Here is a 25447-nt window from a genome sequence, read left to right as displayed (position 1 = left end):
CTCACAGATCCTTGAGAATGACTTGAAATGAGATCTTCTGAGATCAACCACAGACGACAGATCTTTAATATTTCCTTTTTGTTTGTTTCTTAATAAATGATAAACTTGTGGAACTACACTTTTAATTATTCTTAGAAGGCTTTTTTTACAAGAAGCTATATGCTTTTGTTAATTTCATTAATCATATTATGATTTAATTTAGAAATCAAAGTAAAATAAATTTAAAACGTTTGCGGTTTTTCATTTTTTATTTATAACAGACGGACCATACACCATATGTCCCACCTGATGGTTAGTGGAAAACCATCGCCTATAAACAGATCAACTCTTCGTAAGGCATACAAGGAACACGTCCTGCCACTGGTCCAGGTCCATCAACCTTAGACGTAAATACTAAGACACATGTGCCTGTAATTTCATCGGCAATCACGTCCTTTAGACTGGAACATAGCTGTGCAACAGTGCTGCTTAGCGGTATGAATAAGCATGGTGGTAGTACTTCCCCGCACGAGCTCTGTCACAAAATGACCAGTCATATAGAAATACTGTTCTTAAAAAAAAAACTGGTCTTAAGTAGAAATGTGTGTACCGATCTTTTAAATATAACTCCTAATGAGACAATATTAATGCGTCGTTATTGAAGAATAAAATAATCCTCATTTTTTTTATGCCCAAAAACTTACTACCGATGTTTTGTTGACACGGGTGAAACTGCGGATTATCAGTACTTGTTGTACTGATAATATTTGAAAACCTTAGTCTAAGTGACTGCCGCTCAGTCAAAATATGACAAATCTGCATGCTCGTAGCCCTTGGCTCTAATATTGCCATAGTAAAGTTCGCATCCTCATTGATCAGGACATGTCGAAAACATAGACTAGTTATAAATTATATTATCTGGCGAAATATAAATTGAAAATGGCCGACTGACCATTGAAAGCGGCTTGCTGTCAAAATATAAAAATATCTTAAAAATAACGCGTATTCCATATTTTTATGTAGTTAAAGAGTTTAAATCTTTTATTTAATATAAAAAACTGAAAGAGTTCTATCAGAAATCTCAGATGTCGTAAAAGTTGATATGCAAAGGTCATTTACACCTTTGCTGATTGCTTCGTGTCGCAGCTCGCGCGCATTAGGGCTTTACTCGTTCGCACTGTTTACTTTCTAGGATGAGTGACGATGGCGACGACTACCCGCTGCGGCCGAAGCGGAAGATCAAGCGAGTGGTCGTTATGTCGTCATCGGACTCCGACGGCGATGTCGACGTCGGCGTGGCGGAGTCACGCAGGAAGAGACTGCGGGTTGCTAACAAATCTATTGAGCGTGGCACTTCGGACGAATCGGGCAGAACCGTTAACCGTGGTCATGCTTTTCAGATCGTGAGCGACGAGGACGCGGATGACAGCAGCGGCAGCTCTGTGGTTCGTGCGGGAACTCGGCGGAGGCGAGCACTGCCCAACCTAAAGGACTCCGAGACGGACAGCGACAGCTCCGGTTGGGCCACGGACCGCTCTGACGCTCCCGGGCCCTCCGCCTGCACATCTAAACCCACTTCTGGCTTCTCATCGGATAGCTCTGAAGGCAACTCTGACAAATGTACAATATGTCTGCTGCGCTTCAGGAACCAGGAAGTTGGCACACCTGAGAGTTGCGAACACATGTATTGCTTGGACTGCATTACAGAATGGTCAAAAAATGTCAATACATGTCCAGTTGACAGAACAGTGTTTAATTCTATAGTGGTGAGAGCATGTGCAGGGGGTAGAGTTGTACGCACACAGCCTGTCAGAGTGGAAGAACGCAGACCATCAGTGGAAATGTTTGTAATAGAAGATGTTACAGTGTGTCAGGTGAGAAGCTCTGATATACTGTAGTATATGATTGAAATTCTTTTTATGTCTTAAATTTTTTGTATGACTTTTAAAGAAGCTTTAAAAATAAAAGCATTATTTTGGAAACATGAAATAAATTATCAGTATATGATATAGTGATCACCATAAATCATGGGAATAAATATGTATGAATGCTTGACATGTGCCTGTGATAGGCATACTTGAATAAAATAGTATTATATGATTCAATTTTAATAAGAGAGCTCCACACAGTAGGAAAATGGTAGAAAATATAAAAATTGACAATTCTATAATAAACCTGTAATGTTTTCTATTATTATAATTTCACAAGTCTTACATATTTCTCTTTCTAACTTTGGTTGGAGTGCAGGTTTTGATACTGGTAGTGAAGTTTAATTTAGGAAATCCATCTATTATTATTGAATATAATGAGAATCATTTTAATAATAATAATATATTTCATTTCTAGTTTAGTAGAAAAGATTTATTTTTTCTGGAACAACCATATTACATATGTGACATTGACAGCAATCTCAGATCTTTCTAAGGATCCACAGGGTTTAGAAAAAGATAGTTCTTGTTTGTATGTCCTACATTTGCTAATGTATCATTTAGAATGAACATAAATGTATTGGCCATACTACGCTAAACAACAAAAGGAGTGGGGGGAATAGTGTGCTGCGAGCCTGACGCCGCGCTGTTGCAGGTGTGCCGCCGCTCGGACGGGGAGGACAGCATGCTGCTGTGCGACGGCTGCGACCGCGGCTACCACATGCAGTGCCTCACGCCGCCGCTCGCGCAGGTGACCACTCCGACACTCCGGGCGATGGTCATGGATCATTGCTCACTTGTAATTTACTAAAGATCTCATGACTCCATGGCTTGTAGGTTCCCGCAGATCAATGGTTCTGTCCCAACTGCCCTGATGGCGATACCCTGCAGAATATCAGCATTGCGGCAGTTCAGGAACTTCTGGAACGAATTATGCAAACACCTGATCCTCCGGAATCCCGCCCGTCGGCGTCGAGGCGACCGAGAAACGTCCGAAGATCGCCCAGAAGCTTAAACGCGCCCGACGAACCGTCCACTTCCACCGGTCGTCGCAGAGGCCGCTTCGATTCGAATCGAGCTCCCACCACCTCGAGGGGCTCCGGGAGCACCCCGAGGAGCACCTCCCTGTCGACGTCCGCGTCCGGCCGTCGGACGACCACGAGAAGAAAGTACAAAAGGAGAAGAACTAAAACCGTAGTGATCGAATATGAACTTCAAGACAATGGGAAGTTTCCCATCGCAAGAAAGGTCACGAGAGAAGTAAAGAAACGAAGGGTACGTACCGACCGTTTGCAGGGGGGGGGACAGTTTCGTCGACAGAAGTGTTCTAATGGGCCCCATACTCCTCAGCTTAAGAAACGCCAGCCGCGCACGGCCGCGCGGCGCTCGTACGTGCGCGCCAGCGTGCGCGCCCGCCTGGCCGCCCTGCGCGCCGCCGCGCCGCCCGCCCCCGCGCCGCTGGCGCTGCGCCGCCGCCGCGCCGGCATCCGCCCGCTCAGCCTGCTGGGGGACCCCGACGCGCTCGACTACTTCTCCGACGACGCGCCCGCCGATGCGCCCGCCGACGCGCCCGCCGCCGTCGCGCTGCGCCCCGCGCCCCACGCCTTCAGCGCGCTCCGCCAGGTACGCCCGCCCGCCCCCGCCCCGCCCCCCGCCCCGACCGCGCCTCACGTGCCGTGTGTTGCAGGCCCGGCGCAAGATGCTCGCGGTGCCGTCGTCGCCGCACGCCCCGTCGCCGCCCGACCTCCTGTCCGACATCTTGGAGAGCCAGACGCTGCTGCACTCGAAGAACGCCCTCGTGTCCATTGCCACCGACGGTAATGTCAATATTAAACTTCAAAACGAACGGCGCGTAAAGAATGCGGCGGACCCTAAGCGAGGGGAAAAAGTCGATCTATCGAAAGCGACCGCGGACGTCAAGAAGGCCCCCGCCTACCCCGGCCAGAACCGCGGCGGCGGCGGCTGGGGCGGCGGCTACCGCGGCAACTACAACCGCGAGCAGACGTCCAACTTCAACCGCGGCGGCGGCTACGACGGCTACGGCGCGGGCTACCCGCAGCGCCCCGGCCAATCCTACGACCACCAGAGCAACAACAACGGCACCGGCGGCAACCCGCGCCGCGACGAGCCCGACTACTACGACACCTTCCCGCGCCGCCCGCAGCCGCCGCAGCCGTACGCGCACAGCGCCGACGCGCACTTCGAGCGCAGGCGCGGCGCCGACGGCGCGCGGCCCGGCCCCTTCGCCGGCCACCGCGCGGAGCAGGGCCGCCTCAGCCTGGGCCCCGCGTGGCCCTACGCGCCGCGCGCCGACGCGCCGCCGCCGCAGGCCCGCCACTCCTTCGGCGGCTTCGAGAACCCGCTCGACATGCGGATGGGCCAGCTGCCGCCGGGCGCGCCCGCGGACTGCGCGCGGGACAAGGCCCAGCCGCCCGCCTACCCGGCGCCGCCCGAGCCGCAGGCGTACCGGCCTCTGGCCGAGCCGCCGGTGTTCAACTTTCAGAAGATCTCCGAAGTTGAGAAATCGGAGGACGAGAAAAGTGATTCCGGCCTGGTCATCGACACCGAGAAATACGATCCCACCGAACCCACCCACGACGAAGACAGCGCGGACGACGCAGAGAACGCCGCGCCGGCGCCGCCCTCGCCGCCCTCGCCGCCGCCGGAGCCGCCCAGCGTGCAGCGCCTGCTCGCCGGCATGGGCCCCGCGGCCGCGGGCGTGCCGCCCAACGTGCTGGACACCGCCGTCCGGCAGGTCCTGAAGGAGCATAGGAATCTAATAGGGTCTCCTGGCGTCGAGGTTCGCAACAACGGGAGCGACGACGAGTCCGATGGCGACTGCCCCAACTTCTCTATTTATTCCGCCGCCAGCGTCCACATTGCGAACAGCAGCAGCACCTTGAGCGAGGCCGCGCCGCCCGGCCTGCAGGACCTCGTGCGGCTGGATGTCACGCGGCCGCCGCCCTCGCCGGGGCTCCGCGAAACGAAGCCCGACAGCGACCAAACTCCGACCAAGACTTATCACCCCAAGCCGGAGTACGATGAAAAGAAGAAATCTGAGGAGGAGTACAAAGAGAAAGTGTCGAAGCGCTGTCCCATAACGACCAATAAGCGCAACCCGATCAAAATAAAACTAAACACACCGTCTTTGATCAAAAGACAAGTGTCGTTGTACGATGAGGAGGATGCCAGCCGGGAGGCCAGCCCGGAGGCCACCCCGGAGGCCACCCGGGAGGCCAGTCCGGAGGCCAGCGTGGAGGCCGGCCCCGAGGCCGAGGCCGCCGAGCTCGACGAGCGGCCGGACGCGGCCGAGGCCGAGCCGCTCGCCGCGCTGCACGCTCCGCCGGAACAAGTGCCGGAAGAGAGCGAGAGCGACTTGAAGTCGAAGGGCGCCGCAGAGAAGTGCGACGACGGGTTCCAGAATTCCATCGATAAGCTAAATACAAAGGAGCAAAATTACGATAGTGTTGATGAAAAGGATTGCCAGAACGCAGAAGAATTGCCGGTATGCGTCGACCCACCGGCGCGCGCGAAACTGGAGACACATGAAAATGGGGAAGAAAAATTCAATTTCGATGAGGAAGAGAATAATAATGAAAGTTCAGAAAACGACAAGACGGATGATGTCGCGCGCGACCACGACGACGCCGACGTCTCGTCCGAGCAGGAATTGTCCTTGGAGCGGTCGCCGAAAACGGACATGGACCCGGAGAGGGTGGACGACAACGTCGAGAAGATGACGGAGTCCATCAGCGAGACGGAGGACGAGCGCAGCTACACGCCGTGCCTGGACGAGAACAAGTCCACCAAGGACGCGTCCTTCGAGGACAAGGGCCTCGAGGGGCTCGACACAGAGATGATCTCCGAGGACGAGGGTAACGAGATGTTCTCCGAGCACGAGCGAGCCTCGCTCGCGGATTCGCTCGTCGCCTCGCCCGCCGCATCGGCCGCGCCCGGGGAGGACGGCGAGATCCCCGACAAGAAAAGGGAGGGTAAGAAGACCGCAGACGGCAAGAAAAAAAAGAAAAAGGATTCGAAGCGAGAGGGCAAGGACAAGGACAAGGCCAAGGGTAAAAAGAAGAGCGAGATAGCCTTCAAGAAGCTCAGCAAGAGCGGCAAGGAGCGGAACTACCGCGAGCGCGACAAGGACGACAAGAAGGCCGAGCGCGAGCGGCGCCACTCCGCCGACAGCGCCCGCCAGCGGCGCCGCAAGGAGAAACGCAAGGACCTCGAGCGCTACGACGTGCGCACCCTGCTCACGGAGAGGCGCCGCAAGCACAAGGACCCCTTCGGCCGAGACGTGTCGCCGCGCGCCCGCTCGCCCTCGCCGTCGCCGCCGTCGCGCTCGGCATCGCGCGCGCGCCGCTCGCTGTCGCCCTTCCGCCGCTCGCCGTCGCGCGGCAGGAAGTCGCCGTCCAGGGTCCGTCGCTCGCCCTCCTCGCCGTCGCGCGGTCGCAAGTCGCCCGCACGCGCGCGCTCACCCTCCGCGACGCGGGCCAGACGCTCGCCCGGCCGCGCCCGCCGCTCGCCCACGCCCACTCGCGCCCGCCGCTCGCCCACGCCAACTCGCGCCCGCCGCTCGCCCACGCCCACACGCCCCCGCCGCTCGCACACGCCTACACGCACCCGTCGCTCGACCACACCCGCGCGCGCCCGCCGTTCGGCCACGCCCACACGCGCCCGCCGCTCCGACACGCCCACGCGAACGCGGCGTTCCGACACGCCCGCGCGCCGCCGCTCGGGCACGCCGCAGCTGTCGCCGCGCCGCCGCAAGCGCCGCCGCTCCGCCTCGCCGGCCGAGCGCAGCCCGCCGCGCCGCGCGCTCAAGAAGAAGAAGCGCGCCCGCGCCACGCGCCGCGCGCCCGAGCCCGCGCGCAAGCGGCGACGCAGCGACAGCCGCCCCGCCGAGCCCGCGCCGCCCGAGCCCGCCGAGCGCCCGCCCTCGCCGCGCACGCCGCCGCCCGAGCCCGCGCCCGAGCCCGAGCGCCGCGAACGCCGACGCCGCGACCCCGAGCGCGCCCCGCGCCGCCGCGCGCGAGACCCGGTGGGCCCGTGCAAGGAGGTGTTCACGTCCGGAGACAACATCCTCGTCAGCGTCAGCTTCAAGGAGCCGGAGCGCGGCGAGGACGCCGAGCGCCGCCGCCGCCGCGACTCGCGCCGCGAGCGCCGCCGCCGCCGCCGCGCCGCCGCCGCGCCCGAAGAGGCGCCCAAGCCCGTGGCCATCATCGACCTGGAGCGCTCGCCCTTCCGCGAGCTGACGCCCTCGCCCAAGCACGTCATCGTGCTCAGCGACAGCGAGCCCGGCGAGCGGGAGCCCGGCGCGCCGGCGCCCGAGCCCGCCGCGCCCGAGCCGCCGCCCGAGCCCGCCGCGCCCGCGCCGGGCGCCGGGCCCAAGACGCCGCCGGAGCCGGCCGCGCCCGAGCCGGCGGCCGCGCCCGAGCCCGCGCCGGGCGCCGAGCGCGCGCCGTCGCCCGACGCGTACGACCCGTTCGAGCCGACGCGCTCGCCGACGCCGCCCGAGCCCGCCGCGTCGCCGCGCGCGCACATGACGCTGGAGGCGGCGCAGCGCAGCAACCTGTCGGCCGACGACGTGCTGGCGCGCCGGCCGCTCACGCCCGTGGAGAAGGTCATGGCGCTGCTGCAGTCCACGCGCGCCGCGGAGGCGGAGGAGCCGGCCGCGCCGCGCATCGTGCTGCCCTCGCCCACGCGCGCGCCCAAGCTGTTCCCGGGCAAGCCGTCGCCCATCAAGTCCAACCCCGTGAAGCCCATGCAGGCCACGCGCCTGGCGCGCGACGACGGCGCGTCGCCCTACTCGCCCGGCTCCAGCGACTTCGGGGAGCTGTTCGAGCCGCCGCCGCGCCGCAAGCGAGGTGAGTGCCGGGCCGGCCCCGCGACCGTCGCGCCGCCCCGCGACCGTCGCGCCGCCCCGCGACTGACGCGCGTGTGCTTGCAGGTAAAACGCAAGTGGGCGTGAAGCTGGACGACGACAGCCTGAAGATCCTGGACGAGCTGCCCAGCTCGGCCGTGGAGATGCAGGTCAAGAGCAAGGTGGGTTGGCGCGAACCGAGCCAACTTCAAGTAATATACCGTTCTGTCCGTACGCAGTCCCGCGCCGCGGGGCCGCGTAGTCAGGGTGCCTCTGTCCACAGTTCCTGAAGAAGCTGAACCGGCAGGAGCGCGTGGTGGAGGAGGTGAAGCTGGTGCTGAAGCCGCACTACAACAAGAAGCGGGTCACCAAAGACGAGTACAAGGACATCCTGCGACGAGCCGTGCCCAAGGTATATATTACATTTTACAATATAAATATGGTTTATTTCCAAAACTATTTTAAACAATACAGTATTATTCCTCATCCAATTGAAGAAATGAAAAACGTGCATTTCATGTGTATAAAAACTGTTGCAGCATATCTATGCATATAAATGAATATCTTAGGGGTTAGGTGTTTACTTATGATATGATTTTAATGTTGCATTAGGGCTGTATCTGATTTCTTTCAGTAAAATTTATGGTAGTCTCAGAGACGGTACATAATGTACCTCTAAAGCCCTTGAAGTATTATTTCGGTTATCATTCACAAGTTGTATAATGATTTCATAAAATGTTGTTTTGTTGAAGTTTAAGAGTATTTTCATCTAACAATTTTAATAAATCACATATAAATCAACATATAAAATGTTTTAGAGAAGTATTTAGCCTCCATTCGTGTGTCCTCATTAATCTTATCTATTTGTAATATTTGAAATCTATCTGTAAGGTACGATTTTATTAAATTCAATGATATGATTTTATTAAATCATTGTTTCCTCTAACTCCATAGCAATTTACAATTTAATTAATTAATTCGTACTTTAATCGATTACAATTTTATTGTATTGAAATCTTTACACATTAATTCTATTGAATGCTCCTAATACATCGCTTAGAAATTTTATAATATTTGTTATTAAGAATACTACGTTGATTATTTTAAAAATGGAACGTTTAATTTAATTTAGATTATAGTATTTTATGGTCAACATAATCGAACGCTTGGTCATATCCACAAACAATGATGATACAATTAGTTTATTATCTATATTCGTCATTACATTATAAATAAAGTTTTACATAGCCGTATTTATAGTATTGGTTTTCCTAAAACCCATTCAATTGGAAGTGAATATATTTAATTTCTCAAAGAAAGTGAAAATTATTGTATATAATTTTTTCATTGATTTTAGAAAATACTCGAATCAAGGTCACTAGTCGGTAACATGAGATATCTTCTCTGTCTTGTTTCTTAAATAACGGCTCGATAATAGATGTTTTTAATTTATCTGGAAGTATTCCTTGTTCTAAACACAGATTGATTATGTGGCATAAAACAGGTGAGATGATGCATGAAACATGTTGTATAATTTTTGTACATTATATTATGTCATTCTAATTGTTTTATGACTGAATGTACTTCTTGATTAGATGTTGCGTATATGAAAAGTTAATGAGAAATATTAGAGGAAATACGATTTACACAATGTTGATAATTAATATTTTTAGGACAAGATACAAAAAAATTTCATGAAAAGTGTCATTAAAGTAAGATACACAACGCATCAATCGGTTCGTTTTTGCTTTCAAATTCATCTAAATGTGTTACTATCAAATCACATTTACTAAGAAGACCATTAATAATTTGAAAAAAAAAATTTAGATAATAAATAAACCTAGGCGTGATCATAAGCAGTGATCTAAAATGGGAAGCGCACATTGTGGCTATTGTCAGTAAGGTCAACTCTATCCTTTACACAATTAGGAAAGCATTTTTTTAAATATAAATAAGAAAACCTTCATACAGATATATAAGACATATGTAAGACCTTTATTGGAGTACGCTTCTCAGGTCTGGAGTCCATATTTTGTTAAGGTTATAGAAATGCTTGAAAAGGTTCAGAGACGAACCACTAAACTGCCAAGAGAATTGAGAAATCTTTCATATGAGCAAAGGCTTGCAAACCTGGGACTCAGCACCCTCAAAAGTAGGCGAGAAAGAGGCGATCTCATTGAAACTTATAAAATATTAAATAAGTATTACAACATTCCAAATTTTGAGGAAATATTTTCAAAAAAGAGTAACCCCAGATTAAGGGGCTATGGTCTCAAACTTGAATATCAGCAGGCATCGTCTAATCCTTCCAAGCACTTTATCAGCAATAGAGTTATACAAATGTGGAATGCATGAATAGACTGGATAAACATCGAAAAGACACAGAGCGCAAGAAATGATATAGACGCATCAGGGAAAGCTGCTTAGTTTATTATATAATAATAATAATTATAGACGAAGAAAAGTCTTAATTATTTCCTAATTTAGTCACCGTACTTGTACTGAGATATAGCTCTTTATTCTGGTCGTCAGTGTTTATATTATAAGATCGATTACTGGCCTTTTTTAGTACCGGAAAATAATGTGTTATCTTGTTAGGATCAGTGTAGGGCTTATTTGCCCGAATCATTTTATCTTCTATCGACGTATACGATTTTTTATTTGCTCTATTAAAATAATATGGTATTGTGCCAGGCTTTAGGTTCGATTGTTGATTTGTGTTTTTTATATTTTATATTAGTGTTTTTATTCAGTTTCATACCACAAATATACTTATCATAGTCAGATTTATCGATAAAGCTATTTATTATGTCACAATAGTCTTTATTATTAAAATTATAAAACGGCTCCAAGTTTGATTGGATTAGTGTCCTTTGCTCGTATTCTTAAAATTAGCCAGTGAGAAGTAAATGAGAAGTCACTAAATTCTTCGTTTTTTAACGTACAAGATGAAGTTGTGTAACTTAAGGTTTCATTCGGATAAGTTGATCCAAATATTAAATCGCTTTGCACAAGCACAATTTGAATTTAGATCGGCACATGTATACAATACATTTCTAAAGGTAAACAAAAACAGTGAAAGCCTGGCTATGAGGTCTTAGCTATAACGATACTTAAGATTTACTAAAGATTATGGTGTAATCATTTACACAATTTACATTTTACACATTTGTACAACATTATTTTATGTTAGTGCACTGTTTTCCAAAAGCATCCACTTGCACACACACACGCACTCTCACACACACACGCACTTACACACACACACGCGCACGCACACACACACACACACACACCCCCACACCCAGAATGCCCCATACAGACCAACATCATTTATTACATTTATGTTTAATATTTATTTTGTTTTCTTATTTTTTTAGCTTTTAAATTGTTATAATATGTAGATTTCATAAAAAATAGGTTTAAAATAAATAAGCACCCTTTGTAACAACTGGAAGTACCTACCCTTTGTAACACAGGTTTTCCTTCCGCAGAGGTTAGGGCATTCATGTAATTATTGTATCCATTATTTTTAGCCTGAATAAATGATTATTATTATTATTAATATGTTCTTAGGACTTTTATACAAAGTTCTGAGCTCTTTTATCTAGCTGCTAATTATTTTATTCTGTGAAAAGTTTATTTGTTTTATTTTGGACTATGTATTGGTTCTTAGAACGTATTTATTGGCTACTGTTGTTCCTGTAGTGAAGCAGAATTTTGTTTAAGTATAAGGTTTTTTTCATTTATGGTCTCTTGCTGAGTATACGCTATTTTAAATTCTGAGTGTGTAATTGGTATTTTGATGAATTTTGCTACAGACTTTCTTCTATTATTTGACTTTGGTGTAGATGTTATGTTGCCGACTGTGCCTCCCTCCAATATTTTTTGAAACAGTTTGATTTGCTTTTCGTTTTGCTCTTAAAAGTTTTTCAGTTTCGTATTTCCTTGATTTAGTTTTATTACTTCTTCATGGGCACTCTCCAACAACTAATACAGCAAAGCAGCTGTTGAAAGATCAGGTAAGCTATTAAATGTGATTATATGTGTGCTTCCATCTTTAAATGACGAATTGTGTAGGATATCTTTGACAGAATTGTCGGTAATATTTTCGAGAGGTCGGTTGCGATGCAATGTTTCTTTTATTTTCCTGTATGTAATATTATCTGTCTGCGACGTTGTTACTTATTTATAAGTTTTCCAATCGTCCTTTTTTAAGAATTTGAATTTCAATCCGTTATAGAAAACTAAAAAAAATTCTCTACTGATTTTTTTTCCATTTTATATCATCTTCCCGCTTCGTGCGTCCCGCCCTGAATGCACGCCATTGGTTTCTGTGTAGCTACAGCTTCATAAACCACACATACGCATAAGTCTTTTAGAAAGGGTCATGAGGGGATAGATGTTCCAGGAGCCGTTCCAAGTTTCGAATGCAAAAATCACATGTTTCAGCAATTGCAGAAGTGTTTGGATTATTTTCTCCAGCTATTTTTCCTTCTGACTCCTGGATTTCTAATTCTGTGGCGTGAGTCAGTCAGACTCTACAAGGGTTTTCTTAAAAAGTGATACGCTTCGAACTTCCATTTCGTTATTCAAAATACGTATTAACTATAGGAATTTTTATAGCTTTATAAGACGTTTTTAAATACTGCTTATTTGCAAGTGCATAGAGAAACCAATGCGCACTTATGGCTTGGAGCTCTGGGGTACTCAACTGTGAAGAATCGCTAAATGGACCAACCTACTTCAAATTTATGTAGCCCACGCATCAAAGCTGCTTATAGTTGGACCGACGGAGTGCAGATACCTCGGATTTACCAATAACAGAATAACTTAATATCAATAAATAATTATTAGCCATATCAAACGTACGAGTTGGTTTGTCTGTTACAGATATGTCACAACAAGTCCGGCGAGATCAACCCGACCAAGATACAAGCGCTAGTGGAAGCTTATGTGAAGAAATTCAGAAAAAAACATAAAGTCGGAGTAGCGTAGCCTACTCTAGAGTAAGTGTAGAGTAACGGTAGCGTAACCTGCCCGAGGGGCGCGGTAGAGTAAAACGAGACGCGTAGCGGAGTTATCAGATTACTGTAATTATAATTTATGTACGGACAATGTATTTTACTTAAATGTTTTATTTAAATAAATAATAATATAGTTTTAAATCATGGCAATAGTTTCTTCTTTATAAATATCGAAAAGCTTCAGAGTTGACAGCTAGCCTATTGTTGATTACTTCTCTGTAACGTGAGCTGGGATTAGTGCACCTTTCTGTCGAGTAACAGATTTCGAAGCAGCATAAGATAGTGAAAGCAGTCAATGTGCGGTCAGCCCCGGGATTTAAGTAGTGTCCTGTGACTGTGTCCGTGTTTGTTTCGGATGTTCTTCTTGCCGTGGGATCCGATGTTTATCTAGCTCTAAGCTAAATTTTGTCTAGATCGGTTTTGGCCTAATACATAATTAGCTAAAGTTATTTTTCAAGGACCTCGGGAATGGTTCCCGTTTGGTTCCCGGAAAGTGTCCGATGTCCGTGTTCAGGATACCAGATAACTCTATGCTGGAACGAAGAAACAAACACACTTTTTATTTACAAAATTGAAATGGAATATGAATGTTGGCCAACCATGCGCTGATACGACCATATAATTTGAATGAAATTTGAGGCTTATATCTGGTGCCCCGGGTTCTTCGACTCCGTTGCTGCGGTGATTTACAAATCCCGTGGGAATAGTTTGTCTTCCTGAGGTAAAAACTAACGTACATTACTCTCCGCCCTTTCAACTTATAAAGTAAAAAAATCGAGTTAATTGGTTTCTGAAATAGAGCGGAAAGGAAAGACAAACAAACAAACAAATTTTCGCATTTATAATATAAGTAAGGGCTTTTATTTCGGTAAATGGTTTCGTCATCTAAGCTGGCAGAATACTTGGATCAGAGTATTATATAGTACCCCCTATCTTCATGACCTTGTAATCAATTTAGCCATTTCTCGCTTTGTCCCAAATTAGTTCTCTGTAAGAGTTCAGCCTAACGTGGGGAAGCGGCGTGGCGGGGCAAGAAACAGACGTGAGATCGACGTAGTGCAAAAACCTTGAAGAGGCGCCGCGTCGTGGAAACCAATGTTTATGAATTAGTACGCGCGCCCTCGTGGCATTAATTCTAAAACAGAGAGCGTCGTTATGCGGACTATTCTATATAGCTCCCGATTCACCATCTGAGCGAGCAAAAGTGTCTCTAAATAGTTGTCTGTTCGCTTTTGTTATAATATCAACGTTATATATGTTCAAATCTTTATAATTTCGCTATCCCCATAATCTAGTGTAACTTGATGTAGGGTACGGCCCTGAGGTACACATTCCATTCCGTTACTTATAGAAACGTCAGATAAACCTATTTCGATATATAGTATACCTAATCAAGAACATCCATAGGTTACCAGCATGCAGCACCAAACTAGCAAAACATTTGTAATATCAGTCATAACAAAGGAGTAAACGACTAGGTTGATTTTATTTAGTTAGTTGTGCAATGTTAGACTAGGTTTCAAGAATCTACGTTTGAACTTTTTCTGGTGTTGGAATTAAATGAAACTATGCATCAAAATTCAAACGAATTTATTTTTAAGAATAATTTTAAAAAAAGCTTTTAATCAGTATTGTAAATCATGTATTAGGTACTTGTTGAATAGGATTCATAAAAATAATAACTGTGTATATGTTCTACTACATCCATCTCACGAAGGCCGTCAGCGTACGTGTAACGTTAGAAAGTAAATGTTAAATGGAATTTAATATCTTTATTTTTAAATGAAGAAATGAATCTTGACACTATTAATATTATAAGATATGTTTAATTATTAGGTAATGCAACTCAAATCGTATAAAAGTCAATGGCATGTGGTTTCATTCTATCTGATAAAATTTGTTCTACAATTATGATTCGTTGACACCTTTGCATTAGCGTGCTAATTGTATAGAATCTACGACACAAACCAAGTCCATATGGGCAATTAAGGAACGGTCAACTAGCTTTAATCCATTTCTTAAACAAGACCAACGATATAAGTTCTGTTTATTTAAAGTACTGTCTACAAAATGTCACGACGACTTTCTGTGCTATGCAGAGTACATTACTCGCTGTAAAAATGTAACCGGAAAGCAATGTTTATGTGTGAGCGTGCGCGGCAACCTTCGTGAAACAAGTACACAAACTATTTGATAGATTTGTGACTTTGGTACATAAGAATTAATAGTAACGTGAGAACTATAATCTACTTGAAATTGCTATCTATAAACAAACCAAGATTACAACATAAATCATAAGTTTTATTGCTGTAATTGTTCAATCTCAAACATTGACAATAGCTGGTGCGAGGCGCATCTCCCGAAGTGCACTGCGGGCTGGCGGAACAAGAACGTGTCAGAATGTTTTTAGCAATGTCGCTACTGACACACTTGTTGATTTCATTTTAAGGTGCAACTTAATTAAAGCTATGTCTGAATATTTAAAAATCTATATTTTTTATGCCTGCTTTCAGTTATCATTGTACGAAACTATTTTCGGTTATCTTGTACAGATTCCTCACAATCGAGAAAAATAAAACATATACAAGTGTAGTTCATTTTTACCAGTCTTATTTTTTAAATAATGTGATCACAGCGGTTCAGTGTAAAGTATGTTTTAATAAATAGTATTTTAACACAGTAGTTTTTTGCTATTGAGATGAGATACAAAGGTATGAAAACATTGTTTACAAAATAAGACTTGTAAGAAAAGTAGTAAGTTCCGAACAACTTGGAATTTATTTAATCATTACTATTCAATTATTCCACGCAGATTACATGGTCTGGTTAAATCTGTTAGCTAGGACTTTGGAAAGTCCCGAGTAAAGTATAGCTATTTGCCTAATATTATTGAATTGAAGAAAGAGGGTGTTGCGGGATGCGCCTTGTTGTTTCGGCATCAATATGCAGATGAGACGATGTTTGAATTATTTGAAGTGAAGAAGAAACCTTAAATCGAGCAATGCAAACTTTTAAAGCTACAAAGTAATCGAATACATCGAACAACGATTTAAACAAAATCGATTTGTTAATGCTTCAGGAGCTTTATACACATAAGTTTGTGCAAGATGTCACATTACACGTTCGGAAATTAAAGGTGTCGATCGTCGCCTCCCCCGTGCGGCGCCTCCCCCGTGCGGCGCCTAGGCCGCCGTGGCGAAGCCGATGCTGCGGCCGCCCATGTCGAACTCGGTGTAGTACTTGCCGATGAACACGTCGCCCAGGATCCACAGCGGCCCGTTGGGCGGCGGCACGTCCAGCCCCATGAAGCCCGACAGGCACACCGTCTTGCCGAACTGCGACACCTGCGCGCCACAGCCGCGTTAGCGCGCCGCTCCGCCGCCTGAACACATCCTGGCTCCAGGGAGCAAGCTTTGTCGAGATCGGTTCAGCGGCCGAGCAGAACATAGGCAACAAACTAACAGACGCTTTCACATTACAATATTAGTATGGAGTGTCCTGGACGTTTTTAGTAAAATTGACACGCTATTAGTTGCAAAAGGGTCGCAAATTCTGTTATTTGGACTTTAAATTAGTAACAGTTTTCTTTGACTCTGAAGTCACTGATCGTAATCCAAAACGACCTTCGATCAGTGCTCGTAGATAAAATCTATCGAAGAGCACCGGAAACCTGTGCCGCCGACCGTCTCGGCACGTGCGCCGCCGTGGCCACTGACCCTGAGCACGTAGTCGGCGCCCTCCAGCTCGAAGTCGCGGCCGGCGATGCTGAACCGCACGGGCGGCAGCGCGGGCACGAGCGAGCAGTCCACGGCGAACTGGCCGAAGGCGATGGGCGTGGCGCCGAGCGCCGCGTTGAGCCGGGCCACCTCCGCCGCCGGCCCGCCGATCAGCGACGTGCCCGTGTCCGCGATGGCCTGGCAGCCCTGCAACACCCGCGCCTCACGTTACGCTAAATATGTTTCTCAAATAAGCTTGGGAATTCGAGCAATATCTTCTCAACCGTCAAGATAAATCGAAATGGTTGTAATGGCCATTACACGTGAGCGGGAGTATACAATTTAGCGGACGAGTTAATTACATAATAAAATGATATCCGTCGTGTAATTTAAAAATGGAACGATTACTCTTACTTACCTAGTTACTTATTCTGGAACGTGGCAACCGAGGAAGTCCCTAATCAGGTTTTTTTTTAAATTTCTTACCAGCTTTCAAATGATAAACTATTGAACAGAAAAAACAAGTGAACACTTCAGCGCGAAAAAAATAACTTACTCGTTTTTCGTCAATGATTTTGAAAAGCGATTGTATTTGACAAAAGACATGTTCGTAGACTACGCGTTCGTCTTTCAATGCCTCATCTGCTGGTACTATTTTGCAGCACTGGCTCGCCAATGCCATATTGCCCTGCCTGATATGTTCAGCACGTAAAAACATTTAAAAGGCTTAGCGCCGGGTTGCTGTGTGGTACAAAATCCGTTCACTATTCATAAAGTATAACAATATCTGACTTCTGATAGCATCTTTGTCACTATCAAACTACATTATGGAAAATCCGACGCGACTGCAGACGCACGACGGCGGATACTCAGTTACGTGCTGAGCACCGCGAATGACTGAAATTTAAAATTTATGAAATGAGTGGAGTCTCAGTACTGAGCAAGTCAGACAGTATACATCGAACATATAGCGAGAGGCCTCTGCCACACGGGGACTACGCAATGCACTCACGCCCTCGCAGAAGGCGGCGCCGCGGACGCGCACGGCGTCCATGGTGAACTGCCAGTACGTGTCCTTAGTCAGCGGCACGCGCGTGAAGTTGCCGCGGAAGTGCGCCGGGTCCGAGCCGCCCAGGATGATCTCGCCGCCCTGCGCCGCCGCCGGGTCCCTGCAAGCGCCGCACGTCAGCCCTCCCGCCAGCCGCGGGCGGGCGGGAGGGCGGAGGGGTCGTACGCACCGGTTGAGGTAGAAGGAGAACACGGGCCGCGGCACCAGGCCCTGCGCCAGCATGTTGTCGAACACGGGCGTCACGCCGTCCACGGCGATGCTGCGAAAGGCCGGGGTGCCGTTACAACGAGCAGAGCGGTCAGGTCGCAGGTGGACTTCAAAATAAAAACTAATTAGGGCTCCTTTATAGCCGGCGAGGAAAGCAGCAGATGACAGCGGAGCGGTATCCGTGCTCCCCTGGCCATCCTAAGTACACTACCATGTTTAAAAAAATTATACGACGATAGTTTCTTCAGTCTTTTCTTATCTGACTTAAATTATCTACAAACAAAAATTATTTTCGTACTTAACAGTGGCTTTTTGAGGTTTTTTTATGTAGGTACCAATTGATACGATTAGAGCTTATTTCAAATTGTTATCTGTAATTAATTTGTTATTTATTCACGTTGAAAATAATAAACCCATAATGAGAAAGTTGTATTTACCTAGTAAAACTTTCACTATTTTGATAGCTAAAAAATATTCGAATTCAAGAATGTTTTGTTTATGTAGAGTTTATCACAGGCACTTATAAAGCGTTCATACATAACTGCATTCGTTAACTTAAAACTAAAGCTAGGAGTGTTCCGAACGCGCCATGTTCTAAGAAGTTGCCACCGCCATCTCACAGTCGAGTTAATGTTGAGCTATGTTAATTCTTCCTTACACAAACTATTACAGTATTAATTTTATAAAAGACATCATTAAAGCCCACCGACCTACATTAGAGCAGTATTGTGGGTCTGAACTCTATAAACCAGTCTCCCCGAGAAGTAAAAAGTTGTTGCTTCCACCATAGTACCAACAACTTTTAACAACTCCATCACCAGTATATAAGACTCTTGTTTCGCCACAACAATATTTCGTTAAGTATATCGTTTCCATTATAAATTATCTACTACCAATTTGTAACGTTCTATCACCATATTTTACTTACTTAATCTCTTTTTTGTCAATTAATTCAAATCCGTGCTAAGTTCTCTTTCCCGCCAATCGATCCTGTCAAACTCGCGTCACCGCCATAGATCATAAACTTTTCTTTGATAGTCTAGTAGAGGCCATTATTCTATTTTCAAAACACTATAAATATACTATCAATGAGTACACAAACTACGGTTGGTAGATATATTGAATGTAATCATTGGGACAAAGTGCTGTCATTCCTTATTTCATAACACATGCAGCAACAGCTGAGCTGTTCATAAACAAGACTTATAAAAGAAAGGGGACTACTGCTCAGTCTGTGCCATCCTCTGACTATGATTTTATTAACACTACCATTTTATACTTATAGTACCAATTAATGTAGATGGGAGCTTTTCTATGGCATATGTTACATAGTTACTAGCTGATACCCGCGACTTCGTTCGCTTGGATTAAGGTTTTTAATTTCCACGGGAACTCTTATTTTCCGGGATAAAAGGTAGCCTATGTTCTTTGCCATGTCAAAGGTTACATGCATGCCAAATTTCATCCAAATCCGTTCAGCCGATTTTGCGTGATTGAGTGAAAAACATCCACAATTTTACATTTATAATATTATATAGTATTTCTGACGCAAGTCACAGATCTTCTTCTTCTTCGTTTGATTTATGGCTTTTCATAGTGCCAAAACAGCACAATGTACTTTGACAGTGTCAAGTAGCTTGAAAAATGGCACGAACTAGAGTGGTCACTAAAGAAAAAGAAATGTCTATTTCATAACTTCGTCCTGCAATAGTAGTTGTCAGTGAAATGAACTAAGTAGTCGCCTCACTTTTAATTGGCAAGTCAACAGAACAACACTTCGCAGGGCACGCAAGGAGCAATTCAATTTATTATTTGCGAAAACTTGGACCGACGGACGTGTGTATGGATAGTGTCGGTACCTGGAGAAGGCCATGCCGAGGATGCCGTCGAACTTGGCGGCCACGAAGGCCAGGCCGGGCTCCGACATGGCCTCGGCGAAGGTCTGCGCGCGCACCGTCAGGCCGCCCACCTGCCGGAGGACTGTCAGCTGCCGAGAGCACTCGCGGCGCTCGGCCGCACTGCGGCTACGGAGGAGGGTATAACGAAAAGCCTCTACCGTCTCCCTTTGGAGAACAGGTTAATAAGATAGAAAGGTAAGTTCTACTGCGTTAACTTGTTCATATGATAACGCTTGCATATGATTACGAGTTAACGACGACGCGACAAGTTAACCTGGAAAGAAATGTCGCCAGGTTGTATGGTTGATGGTGTGTGAAATTGTAACAGGCTAGGGGTACGGCAGGTACACTAAACCGCGATGGGTTTAATACAACCGCCAATCGGTCTTTGCCAAATCGCACCGGAACTCTGAATTTCTTAGCGGCACGTCTTTGTCGGTAGGGTGCTAAGTAGTCACGGCTAGAGCCTTTTACAGAATTAGATATTGTAGCAATCGTCAATCGGTACCTCCCACTTAAAACCATAGCGCTCAGCGTCAGGGAGGTAGATAAATCTGACGCTAAATGCAAGTGACACAATGCTGCGGGTGCGGGTGGCGGGCACTCACCGCCACGTCGTCGGTGGAGAGGAAGCCCGACAGGCTACCGGAGCCGTAGTGGATGGCGAAGTCGGTGTCGTTCTTGCGGTACGACGCAGACTTGCTGCTGTCGTACTTGTTGTGCAGCACTGAAATAATGTCGTTCCCATTTAAACTGTGTTGCCTCGCCAGCACATCACTATACTACTGAATGCTAATAGGTCCGTGTGTTGCCGGCAGATCAGAATACAGTTGTGACCGCCCTCGACGGAAATGTCTAAGAATATTTTTATAAAAAACCACAATTCCAGACGGTAAATCTCAATGTCCTCGGCAACAGGAGGGCGTGGCTCGATAGGCTACTATTGTGTGTATTGTGAAATAAATGTTGCGGCTGTATTCATGTACACAATATCCAACCCACACTAGCAGCCGTATGATACTGTTGCACTAATAACTTGTCAATTTAGGTTACTTAGTCAACATATTTGTGCACAAAAGAATTGGAACTTATGAAGCGTACATTACATGAGAAATGTGTAGGTACACGGTAGTGAGTTGATGGCGATAACCATATTCGTAAACTTAAAACTAAATCTACGAGGGTTCCAAACGCGTCCTGCTCTAAGAAGAAGCTCACAACAAACTAAGCCGGGCCTAAGCCTTCTTTTTTGTTATCACCATCTCACATTGTCAATGAAAATTATTAGAAGAGCAACCTGGTTGGAGCAATACGTTACACCTAAGCTTTTTTATCGATTACGTAGTCCTTTATAATATAGTTGGACTTTTCTATAAGCTTAGGTTTACTACAAACTTTGAACTTTTGAGACTCACATCTCCAAGATATGACAATGGGTAGTTTATTGTAAAATTTTATGCAGTTTCCTTTAAACGAATTATTTATTTTATGTCACCTAGTATATTGCACTACAAGTTTATTCTTACTTCTAATGTTCAATTTATTAATTATATCTATAGTGCAAGTCAAAACAATCCTCTGACCACTTCAGAAGTTATATTTATTGATAGTTTTGAATTGTTTTTATTTACTAGTTATGTCTGACAGACGGACTGAGGATCTGCAATTTCAACCAAGTAAGCTCGGAGATCTGGCTTCGCTCGACCAACTTCGTATATACAGGTGGCAAGTTAATGTTTAGCTTTCTTCCGTCCATAGAGCACGTTAAGCCATCGGTCCCGGAAATTATTACAAATACTGTCAATACTTTTAGGTAAAATACCAAAGTTCGTAACTCAACTTTTTTTTCAAAACCCGTGGGAACGGTCCGTTTCCAGTCAACATTATAAGAAAATATGGAAACGCGCCGGGTGCACGCGTGCTGTACTAACGGCAAGCGATGTTGGTGTAGTGGCACTTCTTGGACGGCACCCACAGGTTGGACGAGCCGGTGTCGAACACCACCTTGAAGGTCTGCGGCGGACTGCCGATGGAGATGGGCCCGTAGTACTGCGCCTGCGGAAACCACACACGCGTCACGCTCTGCAGGTAGCCTTTCAAGCAAGTTGACCAGCGAGAAAGCGGTCGATTCTTCAAGAAGTCAAACTTCTTGCACATTCTTGCAATTTCCCGACGTCACTTACTAAAAGGGGAACGAGCGAGCGAAAGCATACTGCTCAGCCAGTGAGATTGTTGCCTTCGTAACGATACGTGGGAGCACTAACGAGAGCCCGGCGCAGCAGCAACAGCATTCTGCCCATGACTGCAGATAGGATGGTTAGCCCTCTGCTGCGGCTACTCGTGCAGAGGGTGCAATCCCTTTTAGAAATAAAATACTTTCGTAGTTTGCTTACCCTATTTCTTTTTATTGTAATATAATTAAAGCACCCTTGTTTTCTTATTTAAATAATAGGGTACTGGGAACCTCACAGCTGATGGTGCACATAGCTTGCGCAAGTGTAGAGACATAAATAAATATACGAGTTTACCAGTTGTTCACATGGTTTTGATGAAGACGGCCACCCACTTTTAAATATGATTTTACAGAGATATGTTTTTAACGGGTTATGGACTGCAGAAACGCTGAAAACTGCATTCACACCTATACAATGTATCGATTTCTGTAACACGGATGAATCCGGACACATTAAAGGCATGATACATCCTGGAAACATACAAGAAACGTCTAGGTACAGCTGCAGACGGTAAATATATTGCCACAATACACGCATCACCCATCTAGCCCCGAAAGTAAGTAAGTAAGCTCGGTACGAAAACTTTGCAGCTCTAGTGAAACAACTACAATAAAAAGGAAAGTATAGTGCCACATTAAATAAACGCTATTTAAAGTCGCACATACTCTACTAATCATGAAAACATAACAGAGTGATTATGCCATTTGATTTGGATGTCTCAGTGCTATGATACTTGTAAACGTGTCCGTGAGTGTGAACATGCATCTCTCATATTAGGATACTGTTTGTCCGTCGTAATATACTTTATAAACTGTATACCCAGTGTGTTTATAATAAACTATTCTATTTTAGTTGTAATCCGATCATACTGAGCATTTAGTGGTCAGTGGCCAGTGACACACGCTGATAACAGTGTGGCTTCAGGGTTATCTTGTGTAAACAGCACTGGACAAATGTGTGTGGCTGGACAAACAAGATTGTGCTACATACTTTGTATAAACTGTTTTAAAAATGAAAATACACTAATGAATAACGAAAAGAAATTCTCAATCTATTAGTTTTAAACTTAATGTCTCCTTATGATTTTTGTTTAATAATAGCAATAAGTCAAAACCTCCTTAATGAACTATTTCTGGTAACCCTGTTGCATAAACTAGTCTTCCTTTTAATCTCTGTCATGATTATGGAAACCCTCAAGCGGTAGGACATATTGTATAAGAGAGGAAGCCTGTGTCCGCTGCAGCACATTGGACTGATAATGATACAAATGCTTTAATTCACCTCCTGAAATCTGTGACATCATGGTTAAACACCTGTATACCTAAATTAGATAATTCCTATTCCCACTTACAATTATACAAATAATAACCGAAGGCTACTTACGTCAAGGTAGTTTGACAGAGGCTCGGGGGCAGGGCCACTGGCTGCATATTTGATGCGGACCATGTGCAGCTCCGTGCCTACTTCATGCAGGTGCTTGCGGACTGTCTTCATGCGGAACAATGGGACCCTGGGACATTGTCATTTGTACAACATGTATATGGATAATCTCTGGACTTGTGTCTTACATTAAGACTGAACGGGTCCAATAACCCAAATACACTCGCTTCTACGACACAAAATCTTGTTAACTATTTGGTTTGCGAAAACCAAACATTTTTTGAATAGTATTAACTAGCTGTTTGGTGCGGTTTCATAAATAAATGTTGCATCTTATTGTTACTCTCTCAAAGTTGCTAGTGTAGGTACACTATGATAGTTACATATATTATCATCATGATTTTTTGTAGGTAATAATGAGAACTTTAATCGTACATAATTTTTATGTATAGTCAATAATTTTCTCAGTGCACAAAAAATAATGAATTTTATGGGCATGATTTTGCCCCTTTCGGTTTATCGTTGCCATATTGCAATTTTCTTGAAAGTCTCCAATTTTTTGGAAAATACAATAATAATAAAGTGTGCCAATCAGTGTCGCGGCAGAAATAAGCATGGCAGTAGTACTTCACCGGACAAGCTCTACCACTAAAAACTCTACACCTAAAAAGATGCTACCAAGCCGCAAGAGAAAAGATAATAACTAAAAGAATACCCGGCTAAGTTCGTTTTGAGTTTAGATTAACGTCAATGGATTCAATCACCTCCATTGCCTCGCAACAATGCAAAAGGTAAGACACAAGAGAGGCGTAATTAAAAAAAAATTAGATTTGAAAGGTTTTCTCGAACTCTTGAACTAGGTACTCACCGCGAGAACCCTGCGGCGCAGGTGGCCAGGGCCAGTAACAAAACAAATGTTTTCTTCATTTTAACTGCAAACTGCAAGTCACGGCCGGACTCTGCAAAAAGCAACAACTCAAGTTCGATTACGTAGTTGTAATAATTATAGTTGAATTGTTTTCTAGTACATCACGCTATCGGAAAATGATAAATAGTGGTTACGCACTGCTGGTGCGGCTTTTACCACTGTGGTTTATTATCGGCAAAGTGCGAGCTTTGTTTTTGTAATTAATAAAATTGCAAGTAATTATAAAACCTAATCAAATTACCGGCGAAATTGACGAACATTGACGAATGACAAATCACAATATTGACTAATGACGGTGAGTATGTCAGAATGACAGAAGCAAGGAACATGACAGAAGACTCTGACAATTTTTTTTATCTTTCCAATAGGGAAAAGGCAAAGGTTTATTACCATACAACCATGTCTTCAAAGACTCAAAAATTATAAAAGCTTATTTTTATATTTATTGTAATAAATACCAATATTTGTATAGGGCATTGCGTGTCGGAGTACCATGGGTAATTGTACGATTTTATGTATTACTAGCTGTTGCCGGCGACTTCATCCACGATAAATTTGTTATTTCCCATGACATTAAAAAAACCCGGGATCGTATAACTCCAGCAAAACCCCAGTAGTAGTTTATAATACAAGTATACAAAGTTATTCTTAACAGTCAAGGCGGTATTAAGCACGTGAGCCACAAAGTTTAACTTTCAAATACTCTCAGAAAATAACGGACTTTTTTGCTTAAATTTATTCCACTATATGAAAGTTTTGGCATGACACAGGTTATTCACTCGCGATTCGTGCTTCGTTTGTTATTTTCCGCAGAGTGAAATCTACTATTGCTCAGCTTTTAAAGCTTTCCACTGGTAATAGCGATGATTTTTTTTTTCATGCGCAACAACAGCCAGCATCGTTCGCTGCATACAGCCTATATTAAAAATATAATAAAGGGTAATTTTCGAATTGAAAAAAATAGCTGATTATTAATAATTGTGAATAATTTGATCAAAATAAACGTTAATTTTTCATTTAAGGATATGCGTACTATTTTTAGTGGCTTAAAACCTTTTTGTTCGTCAAAAAAAACTGCGTATTACGGATAAGTTATAAATGGTTCATCTTCATACATATATCTTGCAGTTAGGTGCAACCTTAACTTGATCGGGACAAAAGTCAATAGTCAATTATTCATAAATATTAAAATAAATTATCATTTGGTGCATCTCA

General features: G+C 45.3%; 2 protein-coding genes across 4 annotated transcripts; one reads left to right on the top strand and one right to left on the bottom strand.

The window, feature by feature from the left end:
* The first annotated feature begins 910 nt into the window (after positions 1 to 910).
* On the top strand, positions 911 to 13203 carry LOC120630115 (PHD and RING finger domain-containing protein 1-like). Its single transcript, XM_039899266.1, has 9 exons — positions 911 to 1304; positions 1380 to 1853; positions 2563 to 2658; positions 2745 to 3182; positions 3258 to 3530; positions 3595 to 7777; positions 7861 to 7955; positions 8057 to 8185; positions 12667 to 13203. The coding sequence occupies exons 1-9, from the start codon at positions 1173 to 1175 to the stop codon at positions 12769 to 12771; spliced, it is 5925 nt and encodes a 1974-aa protein (XP_039755200.1). The 5' UTR covers positions 911 to 1172; the 3' UTR covers positions 12772 to 13203.
* A 1170-nt stretch (positions 13204 to 14373) lies between these two features.
* Positions 14374 to 24527, bottom strand: LOC120629755 (lysosomal aspartic protease). Of its 3 annotated transcripts, none has more exons than XM_039898779.1 (10): positions 24474 to 24527; positions 24173 to 24263; positions 23308 to 23434; positions 21622 to 21745; positions 20299 to 20417; positions 19652 to 19761; positions 17755 to 17844; positions 17529 to 17685; positions 16517 to 16723; positions 14374 to 16144 (listed from the first exon to the last, which is right to left on the bottom strand). In XM_039898779.1, the coding sequence occupies exons 1-10, from the start codon at positions 24490 to 24492 to the stop codon at positions 15983 to 15985; spliced, it is 1206 nt and encodes a 401-aa protein (XP_039754713.1). In that variant the 5' UTR covers positions 24493 to 24527; the 3' UTR covers positions 14374 to 15982. The 3 variants fall into 3 exon arrangements, with proteins under 3 accessions (XP_039754713.1, XP_039754714.1, XP_039754715.1); XM_039898780.1 differs by lacking the exon at positions 24474 to 24527 and adding an exon at positions 24371 to 24457; XM_039898781.1 differs by lacking the exon at positions 24474 to 24527 and adding an exon at positions 24380 to 24423.
* Between the last annotated feature and the right edge of the window lie 920 nt (positions 24528 to 25447).

The sequence above is a fragment of the Pararge aegeria genome, chromosome 15 (assembly GCF_905163445.1).
Source record: "Pararge aegeria chromosome 15, ilParAegt1.1, whole genome shotgun sequence".
In the NCBI taxonomy this organism is placed as follows: domain Eukaryota; kingdom Metazoa; phylum Arthropoda; class Insecta; order Lepidoptera; family Nymphalidae; genus Pararge; species Pararge aegeria.
The sequence above is the reverse complement of the archived record's forward strand: the minus strand, read 5'-3'. Positions and strand labels throughout refer to the sequence as shown.